General features: G+C 65.4%; 1 protein-coding gene across 2 annotated transcripts; it reads left to right on the top strand.

The window, feature by feature from the left end:
- The first annotated feature begins 1,084 nt into the window (after positions 1 to 1,084).
- Positions 1,085 to 25,481, top strand: SEMA6B (semaphorin 6B). Of its 2 annotated transcripts, none has more exons than XM_023644463.2 (17): positions 1,085 to 1,223; positions 14,656 to 14,801; positions 14,920 to 15,043; positions 16,315 to 16,375; positions 16,539 to 16,601; positions 17,024 to 17,125; positions 17,470 to 17,560; positions 17,837 to 17,956; positions 18,269 to 18,357; positions 20,272 to 20,489; positions 20,995 to 21,126; positions 21,311 to 21,460; positions 21,925 to 22,107; positions 22,191 to 22,337; positions 22,997 to 23,074; positions 23,192 to 23,250; positions 23,581 to 25,481. In XM_023644463.2, exons 2-17 carry the CDS (start codon positions 14,684 to 14,686, stop codon positions 24,492 to 24,494), a joined length of 2,649 nt encoding a protein of 882 aa, XP_023500231.2. In that variant the 5' UTR covers positions 1,085 to 1,223; positions 14,656 to 14,683; the 3' UTR covers positions 24,495 to 25,481. The 2 variants fall into 2 exon arrangements, with proteins under 2 accessions (XP_023500231.2, XP_023500230.2); XM_023644462.2 differs by lacking the exon at positions 1,085 to 1,223 and adding an exon at positions 13,894 to 14,142.
- Positions 25,482 to 26,806: the final 1,325 nt, after the last annotated feature.

Here is a 26,806-nt window from a genome sequence, read left to right as displayed (position 1 = left end):
GCCCTGAGGAGCGAATGCATCACACTTATGCATCAAACGCTCAGAAGTGGCCTCAGCGCACAGTAGGTGTGCAAGAAATGTCGTCAGATAAATACATAATCGTAAAACGTTTATGGAGCGCCTGCTGTATACTGGAGATGCCCAAGGGACCAAGAGAGCACGCAGGCCAGTGGCGGAGACATACACAGTCATGCGAGGCGGTCCCTTGGCCAGAGAGGGACACTGGGGCCCTGAGAGGGGCTGTCTCTGTTCTCAGGTCGCAGAGAGCGGGAGAGATGACAAGGAGGTGTCCCAAACCGGAAGACCGGTTTGTCCTGGAGTCCCACAGGCAGGGCCCAAGGGGAGCTGCGGCCCCCCTAGGAGCCCCCTCCGGCCAGGCCCACTGGGCGCCAGGACAGGGGACAGCCTCCAGGAGCTGGGGGCCACGCCGAGCGCCACACAGCCTGCCCAGGTTCCAAGCCTGGTTCTGCCACTTTCAAACTGGGTGACCTTGGACAAGACGCCTCCCCGTGCCTCAGTTTCCTCACAAGTCCACCGAACGTTGTTAAAGGTAATGCTTGTGGACCGAACAAACGACCTCACGCAGGAAGGGGGCCATGGGGACCACGGGGGCTCCTGACGCGCGCGCGCATCCTCGCCATCCTCCCCGGGGGAGCTGACGGGGGATGGGTCCTGGGATGCGGTGTGGCCGGCGTGGACCGGGGCGGGAAGTCAGGGGGACCCATTAGGCGGCCCCCGCGCACAAAAGCAGAGCGCCTTTTCTCGGGTCGCTCCCCCATCCCTCCCCCACCCTCCTCCTCCAGCCCAGCGCCTCCGGGCCGCCCACCCGGCTCCGCCCTCCGCTCCGCGCCGGGTTTTGCGCGGCTCCGGCCCGGCTTTGGGGGGGGTGCCGAAGAGGGCGGGGGGGGGGGGGGCGGAGGTGGCGGAGCCGCGAGTCGCAGCGGCGGCCGCGGCGGGCGGAGGAGATGCGGCCGCGGCGCGCCCCCGGTCCGGCCGCCGCGCAGCGCCCCCCCCGGAGCCGACGCCAGCGCGCCGGGGACCGGGGCTGAGCCCCCTCCCCCGCGCAGCGCCGCGGGCCCGGGGGCGGGGAGAGCGCGCGCCCCCAGCGCCCCCCCCGGGATGCCGGGCTGAGCGGCCGGCGGGACAGGTGCGCGCACGGCCCCCGCCCGCGCCCTCCGCCCTCGCGCTCCCTCCCGCGCACTCGCGGCGCCCGCGGCTCCGAGGTAAGCGCCCCGGGGCGTCTGCGAGGGGCTGGGGGTGGGGGGAGGTGCTCGCCGTTGGGGGTGGGGGGGGTCTGTCGGCACGCAGCTGGGGGCCCCAATTGTCGGCTGCGGTGGCCGGGTCGGGCACTCGGGTGGGGGCCCCGAGGGCCCCACCAGCGAGAGGGCGATGGATTTGGGGCCGGGGAGGGGGGGGTTCGAGCGCTATAAGGCCAGTCTCTGTGGGCCACGCAGCTGGGGAGGGGGCTGCATTTGGGGGGGTTGCTGTCTGGAGCGGTGTGATGGGGCTCCGGTAGCAGCGCCTTTCCGGGGCTCGATTTGGGCCTGGGGCGCTGAATGAGGCTCCATCATGGGGGTGTCTCATGGCACCGCAGCCGAGGGGGGGGCCCCTGGATCGTGGACTGGGGGCCTGGATGTGCGGCTATAATGGGGGTGCTGGCGGCACCGCAGCGGGTGGCGATTTTGTCCTGGGGGGGGCCGTGGGAGGCACAATGATGGGGGCTCGCGGCTGCGCCGCTGGGGAGCTGGATTGGGGCCCAGGTGGGGGGTTCAGGGCAGGCAGGGGGCCTGCTGGCCGGGGCTGGGGGTGGTGTTGGGGGGCGGGGCCCTGAGAGCTAAGTCCGGGCCGACCCCGGGCTGCTGAGGTGGTCCCGGCGCGGCGAGGCCCCTCCGCCCCACTCCGCGCTCCAGCCGCCGCGCCTTGGGCGCCCCGGAGCCCTCTCCAGGCTCACGCCGGCCCGGAACGAGTCCAGGGCCCGAGCCCCCGGGGAGCGGCAGCGGGGGGCGGGGGGCGGGGGGAGGGCCGGCCAGGCCGGATCCGCCTCTGCAGGGGGGGCCCGGGGGTTCGGAGCCCCCCAAGAGCTGACAAAGGGACAAAGAAAGCGTCTCTCTCCGTGCGCGCCGGGCGGGGTGGGGGGCGCAGAGTGGGGCCCCCCTCCTGCGGGCGCTGATTGGTCCCCGGGGCGGGGGTCACGTGCCCCCCTGTCCTGCTCTCCGCCTCCGGGCGCCCTCCGAGTTTGGGGCGCCTCCCAGAGGGGGCGCTGCTGGTGGGAACCCCCGGCCCTGCCCCTGCCCGGGGGGGACGTGTAGACGCTGGAGCTGGAGTCCCGGGGCTGGGGGCGGGTCATAGACCCTCAGCCCCTGTGTGGCCCTTTAGGGCTGAGCTCTTAGCAGCCTCCCCGTGAGGTTGTCAGCTTTGACCCCCAGGCTGGAGGGGACCTGGGCTTGCGTTAGGAGGGGGGCCCTCAAGCTTTGGGGGAACAGGGGCCTAATGGCTGGTGCTCCAGAAGGCCCCCCTTGCCCCCCACTCTATTTGCAAAATTGCATCCCTTCTTATTTTTCTGGGTTCCTTCTCAAGGGGTCCAAATCCCCTCTCCAAAATAAAAGTCAGCCCCCCTGGGACACCCCCTCCCCCATGGCCTCACACAGCCCCCAGCCCCTGGCCCACATCCTGGCCGACACGGTTTCTTTTAGGGGTGAAATTTGGGGTGTTCCTGGACAATGGCGGTCAACCCGATTTAGAGCGAGTACAGGATGTGGGTGGATGGCTGGGGGTCGTGAGCGGGGTCAGGGCTGGCCCGGGAGTGGCAGCTGGGGGTCACGGTGGCCCCTAGGAGACCCCCTTGGGTGGTGGGTGGGTGGCAGCCTGGCGGAAACTGCATTAAACTGTAGTGTGTCCGTCCTAAGAGCAGATGGGGAAACTGAGGCCCAGGCAGGCGGCAGAGGGGGCGAAGAGGGGAGCCAGGCCCCTCCGTCCCTGGGGCTGCTTGGGCCTGGGCTGGGCAGAAATTGGGCCTGGAGCTCCAACGCCCCGCCCCCGGCCCCCCTAAAATTGGGCTTAGAGGGCACAGAAGGGGACTGAGGGCAGGACGCCGCTGTGTGGCCTCAGCCCGGTCGCTAGCCCTCTCTGGGCTGTGGTCACCCCGGGAGGAGCTCTTGGTTTCAGGACCTGAGTGGAGGGAGACGAGGCAGAGAGAGAAGTCACCCGAGAACACCCTGGACCTGTTTGTTACCCCTCCCTCCGTGGCCCGTGGGTCCTCAGGGTCCTGTCGCCTCCTGTGCTGTGAGGTGAGAGGGAATTTGTCCCCTGGGAGGGGCCGTTCCTCCTCTGGGCTCCGGGCTGTCCACGGGGCACGGAAGGTTCTGGAGATGGGCGCTGTGGGGGGTTGGCGTCCGCAGTGTGACCTGGCCTTGGGACGGGCCTTGCTGGGTTCCCGGGGGCTGGCCCGGGAGACAGAAACCCAAGTGTCCTTGGCAAGGTAACCCTGACGTCAGCGGCGGGCCAGGTGAGCTGGGTCCCCGGGGGCTGAAGGACGCGCCGGCCGCTGCCCGTCTCCCGGGAAGGAGGCGTCCCTGGCCGGCCCCGGGGTGTGGCCCTGTCCTGTGATGGGCGATGCTGGGGGCCCGGAGAGGCCTCGGGCGGAGGCAGGAGAGGGGGAGGCAGGGAGGGCTGCCTGGAGGAGGGGGTGCCGGCACTGGGCTTGAAGGCTGAGAAGCATGTTGCCAGGAGGAGAGAGGGGACAGGGACTCCAGATGGCGGGAGTGGCAAGGATAGCCACGGCGGGGTGTGCTGGGGGAGCGCTGAGTGCCTGGGCTGTTTTAAGGATGGGAGACAGTGAGCATTTAAGCCTGAGAGGTGGGTAGGGGCCAGGAACGCCAGGCTGCAGAGCGGGCTTTATCCCAAGGGCAGTAGGGAGCCAATGGAAGGTTTTAGAGCAGAGGAGGGAATGGGCAATGCTTCAGACCTGCAGCAGCCACAGAGACAGGCTCCTGGAAACCAAGCGAGCTGCTCAGAGAGGTGCTGAGCCTCCCGTCCTTGGAGGCAAGCAAGTGAGGTTGGACAGCCATCTTTCCAGAATCCTGGAAGAATCATTCTGATCCCCATCAGGCCCAGGTGACCATCCAGATTTCTTTGAAATGTCCAGGGGTTGCGGGTTTTCTGAACCGTCACGTTTAAGAGCCCATCATTCTGAAGTTCTAAGCCATTGAAGGGGCCGCGGACCCCCAGACTGATCCTCCTCTAAGACCCAGCAGGGATGCTGGTGGACTGTCGGGGTGGCCGTGTTGAGTGGAAAAAGGGAAACTGAGGCTCGAGGCGGCCTCAACACCCCCAGTGTGGCGGACGGCGCAGGCTCAGTGAGCGGCCTAAGCCATATGATTCTCCTTTACTGTCCAGGTTGTTTGTCCCCTGTCCTTTGGGGACGTCCAGAGAAAGTGGCGTCAGGAGGGGACACGGGAGGTGGGGGACCCCTCCTCCGTCCCCCCGGGCAGGGAGACGGGGCCTCCCCCCAGCTGCCCTCGGTGACCCTTCGCTGTCCGGCCCCAGGGACCAAAGGTGGCCGCCCCAGGACCTGCTGGGAGGAAGGCCCAGCCTAGTGAGGACTACATTTCCCAGGATCCACCTTGGCCCCGGCCGAGCCTGCCGTCCAAGGGCAGACCTAGGAGAGAACTTCCCGACTGCAGGAGCCCGAAGGATTGTGGGTACTCAGGGGGTCCTGGGGGCGCCCTGGTCCGGGGCCGTTGGGGAGATCAGTCACTCAACAGACGCTCCCAGGGGCCCCCCGTGTGTCATGCCCGGTGCTGGGTGACACTGTGATCCCAGAGAGAGGATTCAGCTGTGGTGACTAGTTGGCCCTCAAGGGGCCTCCGGGCTGGAGGAGGGGACACAGAGGCAGACAGTGGCCCTCTCTGCTACGTGGGCTCAGGGCCGGGACAAAGGGAGCGAATGGGCTGGGGACGGTTGGGCTCTGCCCAGGGGATCAGGGAAGATGCACCAAAGAGGGGCATTGCTGCTAGGGCCGTGATGGATATGTAGGAGTTCACCCGAGGAGGCCACGTGTTTGCTGATGGTTTCAGAACCTGCTCCCTTACCCGGAGCCCAAGGAGTCAGAGGCCCCAGGGAGCCGAGACTCTGAATTCTCGCCCTCAGAGACTGCCTGGTCGGATCAGGCTTACCTGGGTTTGGATCCATCTCTTCACTCACTCACGCACCCTCTCTGAGACTCAGTTTCCCCCTCTGTAATATATAGATGCTGCTCTTCTCTCTCCCTTAGGGTTAAACGTTCAAACAAGAGGAGGCCGGCAACATGCCGGGCATAGTTCTGGCTTTTTGTGGGTTTTTTCTGGAAAAAGGAATAACTTTGGAAAGCAGAGACTTGTGGCCTCAGCCCAGGTCTCATGGGAGCTGGAGGGGTCTTTGCTGTCGTGTGACCAGTGGACAGATATCCCATGAGCCCCTCCACTGTGCCAGGTGCTGGGGACCTCAGTGACCGAGGCCGACCCGGCCCTGCCTTTGTCGAGCTCCTGGCTGGGGGGGCACTTACTCAGGGAAAAAAAGTAAATCCGGATGACTCGAGCCCTGAGGGCAGTAAGCGGGGTGTTGTAGCTGAGAAGGGGGGGCCGTTTTAGCTGCTGGTGTCACAGAGGGTGTCTCTGAGGAGGTGTCATTTGAGCCAAGAGCTGGAAAATGAGGAGGAGCCGGTCGTGCAGAGATCTGGAGGAAGAGCATTCCAGGCACCGGGCACAGCACGTGCAAAGGCCCTGGGGCAGGCCCGGGCCTGGGCTGTGGGAGGAGCAGCGAGGAGGCCGTGTGGCTGGAGCAGAGGGAGGAGGGGGAGAGAGGGAGGAGGGAGGGCGGGGAGGGGACGGGGCAGGTCGTGCGGGGCCTGGGGGGCCGCGGGGAGGACTTGGCTTCTCCCCGAGGGAGATGGGAGCCTCGAGGGCTGCGCGAGGAGGAGGGTGGGAAGGACTCAGGGGCCCCCAGTGCCCTCTGGCGGGGGCTGCGGGGAGCACAGACTGCGGGGGGCAAGGATGGGAGCCGGGGGCCAGGGGACCAGGGCAGAGGGGACCCAGCTGGTCCAGGGGAGGATGCTGGGGGCCGGCCAGGCTGCGGCGGTAGAGGGGAAAGAAGCGGGTGGACGGGGAAGATTCTGGACTCGCTGATGGGAGCACGTGGGGACTGACTGGGAGCCCCTTTCTCCGGGGCAGGTGGCGTCTGTACCCCATGGCCTGGGCTGGAATCCCAGGACGGCCACTTCCTCGCTGTGCAACCTCAGGCATCTCACTCGCCCTCTCTGGGCCTCAGTTTCTTCGCCTGTAAAATGACGCGAAGAACCCCTCCCAGCAGCGCTTTCCGGAAAGCCGGTGGCACGGGGCCTGGAACACAGTCGGCGCTCCATAAGTGTCCGCTCTTACTCCGCTTTGAAGCTCGGAGCCCCAGCTCTGTGGAGAAAAGGGGCCCGGGCCGGGGTGGCCGATTCCCCGAGGTCCCCCAGCGAACGGGGGGCCCCGCGGAGGCCCAGTTCTCACGCCCCCTCCCCCGGGGCCCGCGTCCCCCGCCCTCCGCCTGCCATTCCTGAGCCCTGACTCACGGGCCTTGTGGTCCGCTCTGACCCCGGGGCCGTCCCCCCCGGGACCTGTTTCCCGCCTTTGTCTTCTCCGAGTTCCTTCGCCAGGTCTTCCGTTCCCAGCAGCGCTTGGCGGGGCCCCGCCTGCCTCCTGCCCCGCTTCTGTCCCCCTGCCGTCCCCCGTGGGGGTCCCCCGTGGCCTCCCCGTGGGGTGGGGGGCTCAGCCTGGGGGAGGGGAGAACCCCGCTGAGGGGACCGACTCCTCCTCTGCCCTCAGACCGCGACCCCGAGGGCGGGGACCACGTCTGTGTCCCCCAAAATGGGGCCCCACTTTTTCCGAATTTCCTCCAAATTGGGGCCGAGGGCGGGGTCTATCTGCCCGGGGGGCCCCCCAACTTGGGAACCTGTGGGCGCCCGGCCCCCTCCCCGGTCCCCTCCCAGTGACACTGGGGCTTCCTCCGATGGTGGCGGAATGCCCCGGAATGTGTCCCCACCCCCCCTTACCAGTTGCTGCTTCCGGTTTGCCTCCTGGTGGCCCAGTTTCCGAACCGAGATTCCAGTTAATGACCCGGGAGCCCCCCATCCCGGTCCGTGTCCCAGCCTCGAGGTCCCGCCTCTGCCACCTGGCTGCTCCCTGAGTGGCCCGGGGACGGGCACGGGGCAGCCTCTGTCTGGGTCTCTGCTCCAGAATGTTCCTTTAGGCCCCGGCGACAGATGGCTCCTCGGGGACGCTCAGCAAATGTCCGCGAGAGGCGGGAGACCCAACCCACCGGGCCTGGGTTCCAATCTCGTCCACAGCCTCCCGTGCTGTGTGACTTTGGCCAAGTGGCTTCGCCTCTCTGAGCCTCGCTTGTTCCTTCTGCGGCATGGGGACGAGGGTGCCGGTCTCTGCCGCACGGGGCTGGGGTGGGCAGGAGGCGAGTTCCCACCCGGGAAGGGCTGGCCCGCGCCTGGCGCACAGTAGGGGCTTCATCGAGTCTTCGCACCTACTGTGTGTCAGGCCACTGCCCCGGGGAGCCGATGTCCTCGTGCGCCATTTACAGAGGAGGAAGCAAGACCAGAGAGGGGAAGGATGTAACCCAAGGCTGCACAGCAGTTGGCACCGTTTCTGAGCACCTCGTGATCACCCGACGCGGGTTCTGGGTTCACTGATGGGGAAACTGAGGCTCCGGGATTCGAGAACACAGGGAGGAGGGTTGAGGATGGAGGGGAGGACGCCCTGGGCGCGTCCCGGGCGGGAGAGGGACCCCCGGCTGCGGGCCCCGTTCCTAGACAGCCCGGGCGGCGGCGGCAGCTGTGGGGCAGCTGGAAGCACGGCCGTAACCAGACCTGGACGGCGCGGGCCCGGCTGCGCGGTCACCCGATCCGCCCGGGGACGCTGGCCGGGCGACAGCAGCTCCTCCTGTGGAACCGGAGCTGCCGTGGCAGATGGAGAAACGGGGGTCCGAGCCTGGCCCCGCGTCGCCGAGGCCCTGCCGTGGTGCAGAGAGGCCCAGAGAGGGCGAGCCGCTGGCCCAAGGTCACCCAGCAGGGTGATTTCACGGAGAGCGAGCGCGTGGACCCGGTCGGGTTCCAGCGCCCCGTTGGACAGACGAGAAACTCGGGGCTCCGGGTCTTGTCTGGAAAAGGGGCCGAGTCCCCGGGGTCCCCGTCGTGAAGGGCAGCCCCCCCGGGACGTTCCTGCTGCTCCCTGAGCGGTTCCAGCTCCTCCATCACTGCTGTCTTTCTGTGGATTTGGGCCGTCGTGTTCCTCATCGTTACCAGAAGTTTCCGAGCCCTGTTACCTGGCACCGTGCGCACCTCCGTCTCCCCAGGGAACCGGGAGCCCCCCGAGGGCAGGACTTTGCCGCTGTCCTGGTCACAGCAGTGTCCCCACGCCTGGAACAGTGTCTGGTGCACACAGCTGGCGCTCAATAATGGCTCACACAAGGATCCGATGAAGAGCTCCCGATGCCGGGCACAGGGAGCCAGAGCCGGACGCAGACGCTCCTGGGTTGCCGAGGGAGGAGGCATGGCTCCCGGGAGCCCCGGGGAAACTGAGGCTGGAGGCCAGGGCCGTCAGGGAAGGCTTCCTGGAGGAGGGGACGTGCACATGTGGCCTCGGCTGGTGGGTGGGAGTTGGCTGTGGGGCTTTAAGGAGGGAGAGTGACGATACTACGTCTGGGTGATGGGGCGGGGGCCCCGGGGGCAGAGGGCACCGCCTGAGCCAGGGCCGGGGGGCGGGCTGGTGGCTTCGGGGCGCGCCTGGCAGGCGGGGAGGGCGAGCGGGAGGAGGCCGGGAGGCTCCCTAAGCGTCAAGCCAGGGAAATCGGCTGTTCCTCCTTGGGTACAAGGGAGCCATGGAGGGTGTTAGAGCAGGGCAGGCGCAGGGCCTGAGCGGAGCTGGTGACGCCAGTACAGGAGGGACCCGAGCGCCAGCCCCCCGCCGTGCGCTGCCGGCAGCCTCTGGCCCAGGAGGGGCTTGTGGCAGATGGACGGGGTCCTCCCTAAGCCGGCTGATTCCAGGGAGCATGCGGCCGGGTCCTCCGGCGCCCGAATTGAAACATATTATTATTTCTTGAATAATAGCAACGACAGTGACAATATTAATAATAATAATGACTCCGTTGATGACGCTGCAAATAACGGGGTTCGCGTTTCGCCCCCAGCCTTGGGGACATCGGAGGCCACCCACGTGCGTGGCTTCCGTTGGGCCTTCCGTCCCTCGCTGCAGTGAAACAGCCACAGGTGGTCGATGGGGAAACTGAGGCCCAGGCAGGGGGTGGCGGCTGCTGGAGGCAGAGCCGGGGGTGGAACCCGGGCCGTGTGACGCGGGGACCGAGCTGCTGACTCGAGGCTCTTCAGCGGCCCGTGTCGTCCGCCCAGCTCTCCCTCTGGGGGCCTCAGTTTCCCCAGCCGGCCAGCGAGAGGGGGCTGGGCGGGGTGGGAGGGCGCGTGCGCATGCGCGTTGGGCAGCCTGGCGCCCGCCGTGAATTGGGCCTCGGAAAGTGACGGCCCCAAAGCCACCACGGGGTGGGGGGTGGGGGGATCCAGACAGCACCTTCCTGGGGGGACATCCGGGCACAAGGCGAGCGTCTCAGGATTCTTGTGCCCCGGGGTCCCTGCGCGATCCGGCTGAGACGCGGGCTCCGGTTGGGCAGGTCTGGGGGGGCCGGGGCTCTGCCTTCCCTGCGGCTCCCGAGGGAGACTGAGGCTGCTGGTCGGAGGACCCCTCTCAGTCTAAGGGTGTGTGACACCAGATGGGGGGGGGGTGCCCGGGGAGGGAGGAGGCTGCGGATCCCGGATGGTGGCCAGGGGGTCTCTCGGAGGAGGTGAGACTTGAAATCTCGGGAGAGCCATGTGGGTATCTGAGAGAAGAGACAGGTGTGGGGGCACAGCCCGTGCAAAGGCCCTGGGGCAGGACGGGCCTCGTGTTTGGAGGCGCAGCGAGAAGGCCATGTGGCTGGAGCAGAGGGAGGAGTGGGAGGGAGGGAGGAGGGAGGGCGGGGAGGGGACGGGCAGGACGTGGGGGGCCGCGGGGAGGACTCGGCTTCTCTGCGAGGGAGTGGGAGCCTGGAGGGCTGCGGGCAGAGGCGGCGGGCCCGACTCAGGGCTCCCGGGCGCCCTCTGGTGGCGACTGCGGGGAGCACAGGCTGCCCTGGTCCAGGCCGGAGGTGACCGCTGGACGAGGGGGCGGCCCTGGAAGGGACCAGAATTCGGGATCCGTTCGCAGGCAGAGCGCACGGGCCTTGCTGGCCTCGAACGTGAGGGTGAGGGAAGGAGGCTGGGGGCCCGGGGGTCGGGGCACAAGTCCCAGACGTGACTTGAGCTCTCGGAACTTTCTAGCTGACCCTAAAATTTATACCCGGTGGGGTCAGGGGCCACGAGGAGCCCAGACTCCCCGGCCCGAAGACGCCCCAGGTGGGAGGAATGTTCCAGAAGGAAATTCGAAGCTATGACGAAGTGATAGTAACTGAGGCGGCAGGGTCCCCTAGGAGGATGGTCCGGGGGCCTCAGGAGGGTGGGAGGCGATGAAGTCAGGTGGCCTCGAGGGAATGTCCATCTCTGCCTCAGTTTCCCCATCTGAGCAGTGGGACCGTGTGCCAAGAGTTGAGTGACCGTTGAGGGGTCAGGCGGCATGGGTAGGGGCTGGCGCTCACGGCTTTGTAACCGTCCCTGGGGCCGTGCACGCGTGTCCCCAGGGCTGCAGGGGGAGCCCTGCATGCCCGCGGCACCCCCCTCTGCTGCCCTGGGTGGCTCCGGGGGGCCAGGTGGCGGGGCAGGTGGTGGGGCCGCTTCCGGGCGCCGGGCGCCGGGCGGCTGCTGGCAGGGGCGCCTCGAGTTTCACGAAGAGAAGCAGATGGTCTTGGAGAGGGTGGGGGAGGTGCTGAGGCCTCCGGGAACTCCGGGTCAGGGGGGTAAACTGAGGCCAGGGCCTGCGAGGCAGCCCCGAAGTGGCCCAGACCCCCCCAAAAGAGCACGTGGGCTCCAGTTCTGCATTATCGTGGAAAGAACTCAGGCTGATTCAGCAGGTTTCAGGCTCGGCCGCACCGCTTCTCTCTGGGCCAATGACCTTGGCGCTCCGTGCCTCAGTTTCCCCATGTGTATAAGGGGTGTATTGACAGCACCCACCTCGTGGGCGTGTTGAGCCGATTAACGAGTTAAGTTCTCACCGCAATGCCAGGCACACAACAAGTGCTTGGTGTTCACTGTTTTTATTATTTATTGAGCTCCTACTGCATGCCCGGTGATGGGGACGCAGTGGCGGCCGCGACAGACCCAGTCCCACCCCCGCAGGGGCCTCCCAGTCCAGGGGGGAAGATGGACGCTTAACCAGGCGCTTAGAAGATGCGGTGATCGGGGCGCTGACGGGGGCCGCACCGTCGGGGGGGTGCCCAGGGCGAAGCCAGTCCGGGCAGATCTGGAAAGGCTCCCTGGAGGAGGCGTCTGAGACCTCAGGGTTCACCTGGTTCCTGGGAGCAGGAGGAAAGTGTTCAGGCAGCGGGAACAGCATGTGCTAGACGCCCAGAGGTGGAGATGGAAGGGAGGGGGCAAGCTGGGATTTCATTCCGAGGGCACTAGGGAGCTATAGAAGGGTTTAGAGCACAGGTTTCCAGCTGGGGGTGGGTTTCCATCCTAAGGGCCACAGGACGATGTCTGGGGACATCTGTGCCTGTCACACTGGGGGTGCTCCTGGCATCAAGTGGGTGGGGACCAGGGATGCTGCTCAGCCCCCCGCAGCGCCCAGGACGGCCCCACCGAGATGACCCGGCCCCGATGTCAGCAGAGCCGAGGGGACACCCTGGTTTAGGGCGGGGCAGAAGCAGAGAAGGTCTGAGTTCTAGAAAGATCCTTTGCCACCGTGAGGAGGATGTGGAAGGGGCGGAGGCCCGGAGGCCTGGGGACCGGGTGGGAGGTGGGAGCCGGGCTAGGGGGCGCTCAGAGCAGTGGTGACACAGGCCACACAGGGGACAGGGAGGCGGACGCCGCGGCCTTCGGCTCAGGGACGCTGGGCCGTCGCTGCGTCGGCGATCCTGGAGGAGAAGTGAGTGTGAGGCCGGAACAGCCCGGCTGGGGTCGCGGGGTCCTCGGGCCGCTCTGTGGGGCTGGAGGCAGCCGTGGTGCGAGGACGACAGGGACCCCGAGTGGCTGCGTCGCAAAGTTGGGGAAAACGAGCCCTGAGGTCCCCTCCGCACCTGGGCCTCAGTCTGCCCGTCTGCGAGCTGGGTATTAATGGCTGCTGGTCCCCCGGGGGTGAGGGACGAGCGACCCTCACCTTATTAATCTTGCTACGACCGTGCCCAACACCTTGGAGCCAGATTCCGGAGCCAGAGAGCCCCGGGCCCGGTCCTCCCTCAAGGCCCCTCATCGGTGCCTCAGTTTCCCCATCTGCAGAATGCGCTCAATGTGGCAGCAACCCCGCTAGAGCCATGGAGGGGGGTCATGAACTGTTCCTGGAAGCCACACGGCCCAGCGTCCGGTGCTTAACATGACACCACCACCAACAGCAATGAGCATAAGTGTTTCTTGAGCACCTATTGTGTGCCAGGAGCCGTGCTAACACCCCCCAGGCCCCTGAGGTCAGTCCTGTCACCATGCCCGTTTTATAGATGAGGAAACTGAGGCTCAGAGAGGGGGCTGATCTGCCCGGGGTCACACAGCATGTAAACGGCAGAGCTGGGGTTTGAACCCTGGCCGCCGGGCTCTGGAGCCGCGCCCCCAGCCACGATGCTGCGTGGACGGTAAATGGAAGCTGTCGTTTCGAAGTTTCTTAAGTTAAATATTGTTCTGATGAAACATCGGGGCGGGGGGGAAGGCACAGCTCACACCCCTTAGGGCGGCTGCCGTCAGAAAATAACGCGGCGGTGAGGACGTGGAAAAATTGGGACCCTGGGTGTTGGTGGCGGGGATGAAAAAGGGAGCAGCCGCTGTGGAGAACAGGATGGCCGTTCCTCAGAAGTCAAACCTAGGATGACCCCGTGACCCGGCAGTCCCGCTCCTGGGGACAGACCCAGAAGATTTGAAAGCAGGGTCCTGAAGACATTTGCACCCCCGTGTGCACAGCAGCAGGATTCACAATCGCCAAGAGGTGGAGGCAACCCGAGTGTCCACGGATGGAGATGGAGAAACACAATGTGTCCATCCACACCCTGGAATATTACGCAGCCGTGAAAAGGAAGGAGATCCTGACACCTGCTCCCACGTGGACGGACCTGGAGGACGTGATGCTCAGGGACATGAGCCAGACACAGAGGGACACACACTGTGTGGTCCACTCACAGGAGGTCCCCAGAGGAGCCACATCCACAGAGACAGAAAGTGGATGGGGGGCCAGGGGCTGGGGGAGGGGTGGGAGTCAGTGTTTCATGGGGACAGAGCTGCAGTTTGGGGAGATGGAAAGTTCTGGAGACGGATGGAGGGGACGGTGGCACAACCGTGTGAATGTGCTTCATGCCGCTGAGCTGGGCCCTGAAAATGGTGAGGACGGCCAATTTCATGCTATATACATTTTGCCACAATGTAAAAAAATGTTAAAAAAAAAAAAAAAAAGGCACAGAATGGACGGAGGCCCGAGAGGCCAGGCTGACCCGGCAGGCGGGCGAGGGGCTGTGGGGCGGGGTAGGCAGCGGGGGCCTTGAATGCCAAGCGGCGGCGGCAGGGCCCTGGCTCGGGGGTCCCTGGGAGCCCGAGAGGCCGAGGAGGCGGGGAGGAGTCAGGGAAGGAAACCCGGGGAAGTGGGGCCGTGACCGCGCACACGTGGGATCCGGGCGTCCGCTGAGTCACAAATCCTGGAAGTCGAGGGTCACGGGGAGGAAGCCGTGCCGGGCCACGCAGGGCCTTCCTGTTTTGGGCCCCGAGTCCTCAGAGGCAGGCGCTCCGGGGCCAAAGTTCCCGCACCGCCCTCGCTTCCCCGGGGCACACCCCTGGGGCCCCAGGTCGGGGCAAGGGCTCTGAGATGTCCTTGCTGCTCCGACGGGGAAACTGAGGCATGGGGCTCGCCAGAGACTTCCCGGATGGACGAGGCTGATGCATTCTTATTCGGCACCTCCGGGCTGCCCCCCCTTCTGGAAGGGGCTTGGAGGGCTGGGTACCAGCGGGTGAGTTCTGGCCACACTCCCACCAACCCCGTCACCCCCTGGGGCGCCTCTGCTCCAAACGCCTGGAAGGTTCTTCAAATTCCTTTGAACCGGCGTGGGAGACCGGCCCCCCCACCCGGAGAGGTAGTGAGGCTCCCATCACAGAGGTATTCCAGCAGAGGCCCGAAAGTCTGAACTCGGGAAGGCAATCACTCTGACCGGGGGTCTCTGAGAGGCCCGGGCCAGCTGGAATATTCTGCAATTCTAAAGTCTTGGGCTTCCCAGATTGTGGTTTCTAAATGTGTTTTTTTTTTTTGAACCTTTCATTTTAAGGTTTTTGTGTTTTAATGCAAATGGCATCGGAAAGCCGTTCGGATAATAAAATAGGCGCTGGAACTATTACTGTCTTGCCCCGGCGGATGTTATTGTTTGAATTGGGATCTTTGTGGGGCTTTTTCTGGGGAGCGAAGGGCCGGGCCACCGTGGCTCGGGAGCGCCATCTGCCGCCGCTCAGCGTCCCGCCCCGGCCCGCAGGTGTCCCCTCCGGTCGCCCGGCCTCGCCATGCGGACCCCCCGAGCGCCCCCTCCACGCCCGGCGCTGCTGCTCCTACTGCTCCTGGGGGGCGCCCACGGCCTCTTCCCCGAGGAGTCGCCGCCGCTCAGCATCGCCCCCAGGGACTGTGAGTGGGGGTCCCTGGGGCAGGGGGCGTCCTGAGGGAGGGTCCCCTTCCCCCAGGGGGCTCCCCGGGCCAGGCCTACCCCGGCCCTGGATCACACCCCTCCACACCCCCTCCCCAGACCTGAACCACTACCCCGTGTTCGTGGGCAGCGGGCCAGGCCGCCTGACCCCCACAGAGGGCTCTGAGGACCTCAACATCCAGCGCGTCCTGCGGGTCAACAGGACGCTGTTCATTGGGGACAGGTATGGGGCACTGTCGGGCCGTGTGGGGAGCCGGTGGTGGTCCTCCTGGGGGCGTTGCGTGGTGGGGCCTGTTGTTGGGCTGGAGTGTGACTGTGTCCCCCTGGGTGCTGGACTCTGGGTGTGGTTGGAGCCCAGAGCTTGTGATGGTGTGTTAACAGGTGGCGACACCTGTTTAGTTAAAACTCACTGGGTGCCTACAGAGGGTGCTGAAGTGGCGCCCCAGGGCTTCCCTGAGGAGGGGACATTAGAGTGGAGACCTGAATGATGAGGAGACAGCCATGGGGAAAATCTGGGGGAGAGGGAGAAATCCGGGCAGCCGGCACAGCCTGTGCAAAGGCCCTGGGGCAGGAGTGGGCCTGGTGTTTTGGAGGAACAGGGAGGAGGCCCGTGTGGCCAGAGCAGAGGGAGGAGGAGGAGAGAGGGAGGAGGGAGGGCAGGGAGGAGATGGGGCAGGTGGGGTAGGGCCTGGGGGGCTGACAGGAGGACTCGGGCTTCTCCTGCCCACCAGGGAGGTGGGAGCCTGGAGGGCTGCGGGCAGAGGAGGGCGGGCCCTGACTTGGGGGCTCCACGTGCCCTCTGGTGGCTACTCTGGGGATGACAGACTGAAGGTGAAGGTGGGAGCCAGGCCCCAGGGCAGAGGGGACTGCACTGGTCCAGGCGGGCAGTAATGGATGCTGGACCAAGATGGTGGCCGTGGAGGGCATCGATGGGGTCCAAGCCCTGAGAGTGGACAAGACCACCCAGGAGGGGTGCGGGTGGGGGAGGGAAGAGACCCAAGGACCCAGCCCTGGGCCCATGAGGGAGAAAGAGGGAGAGCGAGGGGGGCCCAGAGAGATGGGAGGGAAGCCGGGCAGGTGGCAGGTCCGGGGCTGCGTGGGGATGGAGTTCCCCGGAGGAGGGTGGACTGGCCGGGTCACACACTGTGGAGACGGGGAGGAGGACAGAGAAGTGACCGCTGGACTTAACCCGACGTGGCCACTGACCCTGGCCGGGGCATTTTCTGCAGCCTCGGGGAACTGAGAGGAGCTGAGGGCACGGCAGCTCGTCACGTTGAGTGAGGGCCCTCGGCGGGGCCGTGTGAGCCTGAGGTGGTGGGTCAGGGCCCCACGGGGTGTGCTAGAACCTGCGGGTCATTTTAGGGCCCGAGGAAGCGTGTTAGGGGTTGCAGAAGCATGTGAGGGCATGGGCCACATTGCACGCCACACCTGCCACCAGGAGGATGGAACGTGGGGGGTTAGGCCCCCCCAGTCTCACTAACTACAACCCCCCAGGGACAACCTGTACCGGGTGGAGCTGGAGCCCCCCACGTCCTCGGAGCTACGGTACCAGCGGGTGAGGATGGGCTGCAGGTGGGGGGAGAGAGGACAGCGCTCGGGGTTCCCACCAAGGGGACCTGACACTTTCCTGGGGACCAAGGTGGATTCGGGGCTACCGGGCGGGGGTTCCTAGGGCTGTCAGGGACCCCGCTCCCCTCACCAGCTCCCTGTGCCCCCAGAAGCTGACCTGGCGCTCCAACCCCAGCGACATCAACGTGTGTCGGATGAAGGGCAAGCAGGAGGTGAGTGGGCCCTGGCCACGCCCCCAGCCCGCGCTGGCCACGCCCCGATCCGTCCTGGCCACGCCCACTGCAAAATCCTCCTGGCTTTCATCCCAGGCTAGGACCCTGGTGTTGCCATGGCTACGCCCAGAGCCTGGCCACGCCCCCAAAATTGTCCTTAGTTATGGCCACGCCCACAGCCCTGGTCTTCCCGTAGCTCCACCCCCTCCAATGGCCGCTGATACAAAGTATTTCCCTATCTTGGCCCCGCCCTCAGTCATGGCCACGCCCCCAGCCCAGTTTTATTTGAGCCACGCCCCTAACGTCCTGGCCACGCCTACATCCCTGGCCCCTCCCCGCAAGGCCCCAGGTCTTCCCTGGCCCCGCCCTCCGCCGTAGCCACGCCCCCGCCCCCGTGGCCACGCCCACCTTGGCTTCCCCAGGGCGAGTGTCGAAACTTCGTGAAGGTGCTGCTGCTTCGGGACGAATCCACGCTGTTCGTATGCGGATCCAATGCGTTCAACCCCGTCTGTGCCAACTACAGCGTGAGTCTCCGCCCCTCGGAGCCCTGCTCCCAGCCTGTGCTCCCCTGTCCTCGGCCACGGCACCTCCTGCAGGAAGCCCTCCTGGATATGCCCTCCTGCCCCCTCACCTCGAGCTAAGGATGAGGCTCCCAAAGGAGGCCTGTGCAGGGGTCAGGGAACCCCAGCCACTTAACTAGGATTGACTCTCAGCGCCATTTACAGACCAACACGCTGAGCCCAGAGAGGTTAAGGGACTGAGCAAGTCACACAGCATCCAACAGGAGCCAGGATTCCCCTTGCAATGGGGGCTGGTGGAGCGGGGGAGTTGCTAGGAGCCCTGACACTCAGACCCTGTCCCCCCCCAGATGGACACGCTGCAGCCCCTCGGGGACAACATCAGCGGCATGGCCCGCTGCCCGTACGACCCCAAGCACGCCAACGTGGCCCTCTTCTCTGGTGAGTGTCCCCCAGCTCTGACCCTCTGATGGGGCCCGTCCCCGAGCAAGGCGTGGTGGCATTTTCCACCGGAAAATGGAGTCCGGGTTGTTTAGAAGGTGGCTAGGGGACCACGGTTGGGGTCAGCCGGGGTCGGGGCTCAGCTTGGGGCATACCCTGGAGTGTGGACAGGATTCACGTGGGCTCAGTCCTGGAAGATCAAGTTCTGACCCACCAGCCCCTGGCCTCTCTGATCTCATCTCTCACCTGCCTCCCCCTCGACTCACCCCCATCCAGAAGGGATGCTCTTCACGGCCACCGTCACGGACTTCCTAGCCATCGACGCCGTCATCTACCGCAGCCTCGGGGACCGGCCTACCCTGCGCACCGTGAAACACGATTCCAAGTGGTTCAAAGGTGGGGTGGGCATTCATCAAATCCCCTCACCAGAATAAGAGTCTCCAAGGAGACAGGGAGGGGCCTCCCATCTCGTGTTTGGAACCTACTGGTCTCTCTGAAGCTAAAGCTAGAGGAAAGATTTAAGTTGGATCTAAAGTAGAACTTGCTGGAAATGGGTGGCTTAGAAGCCTGAAATGGAACTATAAGAAGGGTATGGCAGGGTGATGTCCCCCCTTCATAATAAAAGCAGCACCCAGGCGGATGTGTTCCCAGCCCCAGCACACGCTTTCTCATGGCGGGGGCTGGGCTCTGACCCCCCTTCTCCTACAGAGCCCTACTTCGTCCACGCGGTGGAGTGGGGCAGCCACATCTACTTCTTTTTCCGGGAGATCGCGATGGAGTTTAACTTTCTGGAGAAGGTAAGGCCGTACGCCCCCCCCTCGGCCCCCCAGAGAGGCCGGCGTAGCGGGGCGCAGGGCTGAGAGGCTCTGATCGTGGGAAGCGGGGAGCAGAGGCGGATCCATGAGTCTCCACGGGGGGTGAGAGGGTGCCACCCCAACCCCGGTCCTCAAGGGCCGGGCGCCCGAGGTGGAGCCATCTGTGGAAGAACCTGGGTGCACAGCCCTGGGCGAGGGTCTCGGCTTTGCAGTCCGACACACCCCTGGGATCCGGTTCTGGTGCTGCCCACCCGCCCGTCCGCCATCCGCCTGCCATCCTCCCTCCACCGTCCATCCATCTGCCCTCTCCCCTGCCTGCTCCGCCGCCCGTCTGTCTCTTCTTCAGCCCGCCCCCCGGCCATGCCCAGCTACCCACCTGCCCACCCACCAGCTCAGACACCCTCCATCCGGCCGGCCGCTCGCCCACCTTTTCCATGCTCCTCTATATCTGTCCTCGCATGTCCCACTCGCTCACTTATTCACCCGTTTGTCCATCTACTGTCCGTTCATTCGTTTTCCTAACCATCCGTTGATCTGTCCTCCTACCCTCTGCTCATCCATCCGCCATCCGTGTCTCCGTCTCCCTCCACACCCTTCTGTGTAGCCAGTTACGTAGCCACCCAGCTCCTCTCATAACCTGCTCGTCCATTCTGTTCCACTTTCTGTCCAGCCATGCATCTGCTCACCCATCGCCATGGGCCACCCACCCGTTCACTCATTCTCCATGCAACCAACGTTCATCTACTTTCCTGTCTTTTCATCCACCCACCCACCCACCCACCCATCTACCCATTCATCCACGCACGCATCCATCTGCTCTTCTGTTCGTCCATCCACCCCTCCACCCGTCCATCCATCCACCCGCCCACCCACCATCCATCCATCCATCCATCCATCCACCATCCATCCATCCATCCATCCACCTGCCCACCCACCCATCCACCATGCATCCATCTACCCACCCATCCATCCACCATCCATCCACCATCCATCCATCCATCCATCCATCCATCTATCCACCATCCATCCATCCATCCATCCATCCACCATCCATCCATCCATCCATCCATCCATCTATCCACCATCCATCCACCATCCATCCACCATCCATCCATCCATCCATCCACCTGCCCACCCACCCATCCACCATGCATCCATCTACCCACCCATCCATCCACCATCCATCCATCCATCCATCCACCATCCATCCATCCATCCATCTATCCACTATCCATCCATCATCCATCCACCATTCATCCATCCATCCACCCGCCCACCCACCCATCCACCATGCATCCATCTACCCACCCATCCATCCACCATCCATCCATCATCCATCCACCATTCATCCATCCACATACCCCTCCATCCCTCCATCTATTGATTATCTCCTTCATTATCCATCATTTTCTCCTTCAAACTCATTTATCCATCCCTCCATCCACAATCCATCTGTTCGTCTGTCCATCCATCTACCCATCCATCCGGCCCCTCAATTCATCACGCAGCCAGACAGTTAAGTGCAGAGACTGCCGTTTACTACCAGTGTGACCTTGGGCTGGTCACTTCCCCTTCTCCGTGCCTCAGTTTCCCCATCCCTACAGTGAGCCCTCCTTCATAGAGCTTTGGGAGGACAGCAAGAAAAGATGGGGATGAAGTACTGGTACATACTGAGCGACCAATAGATGGAAGCGGTGATGATTACGATTGTCACGTTGCTCTGACCGTCACTGTCGTCCCCACGTTTCCGCTGGGGGATTTGGCGCCCAGATGGCTACGGGGCAGTGAGCCCGGGCCAGCGTCCTTCCTCCCGGCCGGGGTGGCGGGCAGCGCGGCCTGCGGATGGGCCTTCCTGGACCCGGGGCTCAGGCGCCCGTGTGTCCGCTGTGGCGCCAGGTGGTGGTGTCGCGCGTGGCCCGGGTGTGCAAGAACGACGTGGGCGGCTCCCCGCGCGTGCTGGAGAAGCAGTGGACGTCCTTCCTGAAGGCGAGGCTCAACTGCTCGGTGCCCGGTGACTCCCACTTCTACTTCAACGTGCTGCAGGCCGTCACGGGCGTGGTCAGCCTGGGCGGCCGGCCTGTGGTCCTCGCCGTCTTCTCCACCCCCAGCAACAGGTCAGCGTGCCCCAACGGGAGCGGATGGGGGACCTCGGGTGGACGTGAGCCGAGAGGCCCCACAGTCACTCGGCAAACATTCCCTGGGTCCTGGGCTCGGAAAGATTGGAGAGGTCTCAGCCCCAGGCCAGGGTGGGACAAAGCCACACACTGACCCTCCAAGGCCCTTTGGTCAGAACTGGGCAGATTGTGGGGGGGGGGGGGGTGTCCTCATCTCTTGCCTTTGGAGGAAATCTGGGAGGGCTTCCTGGAGGAGGGGACATTGGAATTAGGCTTCAATGGGTGTGAGATGAAGGAAGAGGGAAGAGTGTTCCAAGTTGGAGGGACAGCCTGTGCAAAGACCCTGAGGCTGCAATGAGCTTGGGTTGTTTAAACAACAGAGAGAGGACCCGGGTGGGTGGTGTCTCCGGCCCAGGGGACTGACCCTCTGGCAGCTCAGAGGACGCAGCCTCCGCCACATGCCCCGACCCGGGCTCACCTCCCTTTCTTCTACTCCCCCCACCAGCATCCCCGGCTCAGCCGTCTGCGCCTTTGACATGACGCAGGTGGCCGCCGTGTTCGAAGGCCGCTTCCGCGAGCAGAAGTCCCCGGAGTCCATCTGGACGCCGGTGCCCGAGGACCAGGTGCCGCGGCCCCGGTGAGAGCCCCCTCGTCCCAGGACAGGTGTCATGTGGGGGCCTGTCCCCACGGCCGGACGTCCACACGGGGTTTGAGCCGTGGCTGAGTCCGGCTGCACCTGTGACACACGTGGGGGACACGGCAGCCCTCCGAGCAGGGTGGCGGGACCCCCGCGGCCGCCGTGACCCCGCCCCGTCCCCCAGGCCCGGCTGCTGCGCGGCTCCCGGCATGCAGTACAACGCGTCCAGCGCCTTCCCCGACGACATCCTCAGCTTCGTCAAGACCCACCCCCTGATGGACGAGGCCGTGCCCTCGCTGGGCCACGGGCCCTGGATCGTGCGCACCCTCATGCGGTGGGTGCCTGCGCGTGGCCAGGGCCCGGGGACGGCGGGAGGATGGAGGGCGGCCCCGCTGAAGCCAGGCGCTCAAGACGGCTGTGGGCGCGGGCTGCCCGGAGACAGAGAGACGGAGAGACACGGGGAGACAGAGACGGAGAGAGACAAAGAGGGACAGAGACGGAGAGAGACAAAGAGGGACAGAGAGAGACCTGGGGGAGCAGAGATGGAGAGAGACACGTAGAGACAGAGAGAGACATGGGGAGACAGAGACAGAGAGAGACACGGGGAGATGGAGACAGAGAGACACACGAGGAGACGGAGAGAGACACAGAGAGACAAAGATGGAGAGAGACAGTCAGAGACAGAGACGCTCAGAGAGCCAGACAATGGGGACATTCAGGGCCACAGGTGCAGGTGGGAGGCGGGCTGGGGGTGCGCAGGGCTGCGGGCCAGCCTGACCCCCACCTGCCCCGGCCCAGGCACCAGCTGACGCGCGTAGCCGTGGACGTGGCCGCCGGGCCCTGGGGCAACGAAACCGTGGTCTTCCTGGGCTCCGAGGTGGGCACTGTCCTCAAGTTCCTCGTGTGGCCCAACGCCAGCGCCCCGGGCGCCACTGGGCCCAGCGTCCTCCTGGAGGAGTTCGAGACCTACCGGCCCGACAGGTGGGAGTGGCCGTGGCCGCACGCGGGGTGGCGGGCGGGGTGGTGGGGCGCCTGTCGTGACTCTCACCTGTCCGCTCACCCAGGTGCGGACGAACCGGCGGCAGCGAGACTGGGCAGCGGCTGCTGAGCCTGGAGCTGGACGTGGCCTCGGGTGGCCTGCTGGCGGCCTTCCCCCGCTGTGTGGTCCGGGTACCCGTGGCCCGCTGCCAGCAGTACTCGGGGTGCATGAAGTGAGTGCCCCCTGGCCGGCTTTGGGGAGGGAGGCCAGGGAGATGAGCATGGGAGCAGAGGGCACAATCCTGACTCATTGACTGATGAGCTGGGTGGAGGTCACAGCCTGTGCAAAGGCCCTGGGGCAGGCGTGTGGGAGGAGCAGAGGGAGGGCAGGGAGGGGTCGGGCAGGTCGTGCGGGGCCTGGGGGGCCACGGGGAGGACTCGGCTTCTTCCCCCAGGGAGGGGAGCCTGGAGGGCTGCAGGCGGAGGAGGGCGGGATGTGATTGACATTTTTAAGAGCAGCAGCATCCAGGGGACAAGGAGGCGGCTGTTTCTCTGCCTCTAAAACAGGTGGAAAGATCACACGCAGATAAAGCACAGCCCACCCTCGGCTCGGTGTGAGGCCCCCACACGCAAACCCCCACCCCGCGCCCACTGTCATGGCCATGATGTTGCCACAGCCCGGAGCCAGGGCGCAGACCGTGTGGGCTCCGGTGCCGCCTCTGCCATTTGGATGAAACTGAACTTTGTTGAGCCTCAGTGTCATTATCTGGAAAATGGGCAGGGGTGGCCCCCGCTGCAAAGATTTGTCAGGAGGACTCCCGGGGTCGATAGCAGGGGCCGCCGTGGAAGGGACCGAGGCTGATGGCCCCCCCGGGCCCCTTGTCTGCTCCAGGAACTGTATCGGCAGCCAGGACCCCTACTGCGGGTGGGCCCCCGACGGCGCCTGCGTCTTCCTGAGCCCTGGCACCAGGTACCGGGGGGCGGAGGGGTGGTGTCTGACCCTCCTGATGGTCGGGGCTCCCCCACCTCGGCGTCCTGACGGGGGTGTCTGCTGACCATGCCTCTCGCCCCCCCCCCCCCCCCTTAGAGCCCCCTTCGAGCAGGACGTGTCCGGGGCCAGCACGGCAGGCTTAGGGGACTGCACGGGTAAGTGGGACGTGGGCAGGAGGCCTGGGGACCCTGAACGCTGGTCCTGGTCCTCACACCCTTTGCCGCTGTGCCCAGAGGGGTGGGGGGACTGGCTTCCATCAGGACTTCGGGCGGGCAGGGGGTCCCACTCCCGGGCGGGGAGGCAGGAGAAGGACAGACAGACGCCAGGGGAACAGAGACGCTGAGAGACAGGGACAAAGAGACAGCCCAAGGCAGACAGATGAACTTTGAGAAGACGGACGGACGGATGGACGGATAAGCCCGAGGCAGCGGGAGGCGCGGGGACCGTGCCCTGGCTGTCCCCTCTCACGCCCCTCTGCCGGCCAGGGCTCCTGCGGGCCAGCCTCTCGGAGGAGCGTGCCGGGCTGGTGTCGGTGAACCTGCTGGTGACGTCGTCGGTGGCGGCCTTCGTGGTGGGCGCCGTGGTGTCCGGCTTCAGCGTGGGCTGGTACGTGGGCCTCCGCGAGCGGCGCGAGCTGGCCCGTCGCAAGGACAAGGAGGCCATCCTGGCGCACGGGGGCGGCGAGGCCGTGCTGAGCGTGAGCCGACTGGGCGAGCGGCGGGCGGGCGGCCCCGGGGGCCGGGGCGGCGCTGGGGGCGCCGGGGGGCCCCCCGAGGCCCTGCTGGCCCCGCTCATGCAGAACGGCTGGGCCAAGGCCACGCTGCTGCAGGGCGGCCCCCACGACCTGGACTCGGGGCTGCTGCCCACGCCCGAGCAGACGCCGCTGCCGCAGAAGCGCCTGCCCACCCCGCACCCCCATGCGCTGGGCCCCCGCACCTGGGAGCACGGCCACCCCCTGCTCCCCGCCTCCGCCTCGTCCTCCCTCCTGCTGCTGGCCCCTGCCCGGGCCCCCGAGCAGCCCCCAGCGCCCGGCGACCCGATCCCCGATCCCCGCCTCTATGCCACCCGGCCCGGCCGGGCCTCCCACGGCGACTTCCCGCTCACCCCCCACGCCAGCCCGGACCGCCGGCGGGTGGTGTCAGCGCCCACGGGCCCCTTGGACCCAAGCTCAGCTGCCGACAGCCTCCCGCGGCCCTGGAGCCCGCCGCCCACGGGCAGCCTCCGGAGGCCGGGTCCCCACGCCCCGCCGGCCGCCGCCCTGCGCCGCACACACACTTTCAACAGCGGCGAGGGCCGGCCTGGGGACCGCCACCGCGGCCGCCACATCCGGCCCGGCACGGACTTGGCCCACCTGCTGTCCTACGGGGGGCCAGACAGGACTGCGCCCCCCGTGCCCTAGGCCGGGGTCCCCGGACGCCTCAGCGGTGCCAGCCACAGGAACCTAGGACGGGGGCCCGGCTCCGAGTGGGTGCTCCGGCCCCCCGACCCCAGCCGCGGGGGAGGCCCCCTCCGCCGCACGGAAGCACAACGAGCCCGGCCCCCCACCTGCTTGCGGCCGCAGGACACTGAGGCAGTTTGGGGGGGGCGGTGGGCGGGAGGAACGTGCCACGATTTGCGGGTGACCTTCTGCGCGTGGGTTTTGGTTTGTTTTCGATTTGCGTTTCTTTTGCTGTTTTCTACTCAATTGCACAAGTCCGTTCTCGGGGCTGCGGCCCGGGGGGCTTGGAGGCGGTGGGATGGGGAGAGGGGGCCGCAGCCGCAGACCCGAGGCCCCTCCCCGCCTCCCCCTGCCCCCGAAAAGTCCCTCCTTCCCCCAGGCTCCTGGCGTGTGTGGGTGTGTGTGCGTGTGCATGCTGTGTTCGTGTGCAAGGGGCCGGGAAGGGGAGGGTGGCGTGTGCGTGTGTGTGCGCCCGCGAGGGCTGCTGCCGGCGTGTGCGTGGGGCGGGCCACGCGTGCGCGTGCGGTGTGCGCGTGTCTGTGTGCGACTGCGGTGGCCCCAGCGGCCTGGGCGTCGCTGAGCTGACGCCGGGGCTTCCAGAAGGCCGGGGGGCCGTCGAGGTGCCGGTTCGAAGTCGCAGGGGGAGCTGGGGACGGGGGTTCAGGCAGGGGGGGCTGGGAGGGCCTGCCCAAAAGTCACTGTGGCAGCAGCTGTCTAAAGGGCTCGGCGGTCTCGGGGTGGGGGCGCGGCCAAGGCGGGCGGGCCCCCCTGTAAATATGGCCCCAGGGTGGTCAGAGGGTCCCACGCCACCTGTCCCCTTGTGACCTCCCCCTTTGACCTCCAGCTGACCATGCATGCCAGCTGAGTGGCCGGCTGAGCCCTGGCTCCTCTCTGGAGTCTGCCTCCCCCACCCCCTCCCCGTCAATAAAACTGTTTACAACCACCGGCCCCCAAGGCTTTGGGTCTGCTCTGTCCCCTGGGGGTGGGACCCGCATGATCATGGCGTGGCCCGGGGCAATTGGGAGCCTCCGAGAGACTCGGGGCTGGGTCATCCCGGCGACTTCTGGGAAGCTGGTGTGGAAATGAGGAGAGAGAGTTGGGGGGAGGTCCCCGTCTTCATCTGGAGGGGGCCGGGCCATCGATTGGTCCTTCAGCAAACATTCATCGCGCATCTACCATGTGCCAGGCACTGTGTGGGGACAAAGACCCCGTCCTCGTGGAATTCAGAGCCTGGTGGGGGAGACCGACCACATGCAAGCAACTTAGGACTTGATTTGAGGTTGCAATATGTAATGAAGAAAAAGGCAGATGATGTGCCAGGAAGGTGGGGGGTGGGGACGGGGTGGTCAAGGAGGGCCTGCTGGAGGAGGTGGCATTTGAGCCCAGATGGGATGGGTGAGAAGGAGCACCCGTGGGGACGTGTGCAGAGGGAGTGTTTCAGGCAGCGGGAACAGCCAGTGCAAAGGCCCTGAGGTAGGAGCAAGCTGGGAGGAGGGGTGAGGCGGCCAGTGGGGCTGGAGCAGCGTGAGTGAGGGAGGGGGCAGGGGGTGGAGATGAGGACGGAGAGGAAGGCAGGGCCTCGAAGGTAAGGAGTATGAATTTTTTTTTTGCATTGTAAAATACTTAAGTACACATAAATTCAAATGCACCGTGTGAGCCATTTTTCAGTGCACAGCTCAGCGGCATGAAGTCCATTCGCATTGTCGTGCAAGCACCCCAGAACTTTCCATCTTCCCAAACTGAAGCTCTGTCCCCATGAAACACCAGCTTCCCATTCCTTCCCATCCCCAGCCTTAGGAGTTTTATTTTAAGTGGGACAAGCAGCCATCAGAGGGTTTTAAGCAGGGGACATGATCCGATTTCATTTCGAGAGATGGTCGTAATTATGTCATTACAATTCACACGCCTTCTTCCAGCCCGTGTCCATTAAGCTCCTACTGTGTGTGTTGGGCTCCGGGGACGGGGCGGTGAACAAGACAGCCCCGGTGTCCCCTCGTTATGGGGACACTGATTTAAACAACAAAAGAAAATCCACAAAACGTCACGATGGCATCTGCCAGGTCCTCCCGCGCCTGCGTCTGATTTTTTCAGCTCGATTGAAATACATGGGACGCAGAAGATGGTGTGAGTGTCAGGTGTACAATGTGATGACGTGACACGCGTGTGCCGCAAACACAGTGGCCGCGATGAGGTTAGTTTGCGCGTCTTTCAGTCACACTGTTACCTTCGGTGACAACTTTGAAGATTTACTCTGGGAGCAGCTTTCAAGGATA

This window comes from Equus caballus, chromosome 7 (genome assembly GCF_041296265.1).
Source record: "Equus caballus isolate H_3958 breed thoroughbred chromosome 7, TB-T2T, whole genome shotgun sequence".
NCBI lineage: Eukaryota > Metazoa > Chordata > Mammalia > Perissodactyla > Equidae > Equus > Equus caballus.
Note: the sequence above shows the minus strand (reverse complement) of the source record. Positions and strands in the feature narration are given on the sequence as shown.

Bases quoted from the DNA above. Each gene is read 5' to 3' on its own strand.
- SEMA6B (XM_023644462.2), top strand. From the start codon at position 14,072: ATGCATTCTTATTCGGCACCTCCGGGCTGCCCCCCCTTCTGGAAGGGG. The intron at 20,490-20,994 runs GTCAGCGTGCCC...TCCCCCCACCAG, and splicing joins TTCTCCACCCCCAGCAACAG to CATCCCCGGCTCAGCCGTCT. The intron at 21,127-21,310 runs GTGAGAGCCCCC...CCCGTCCCCCAG, and splicing joins GACCAGGTGCCGCGGCCCCG to GCCCGGCTGCTGCGCGGCTC.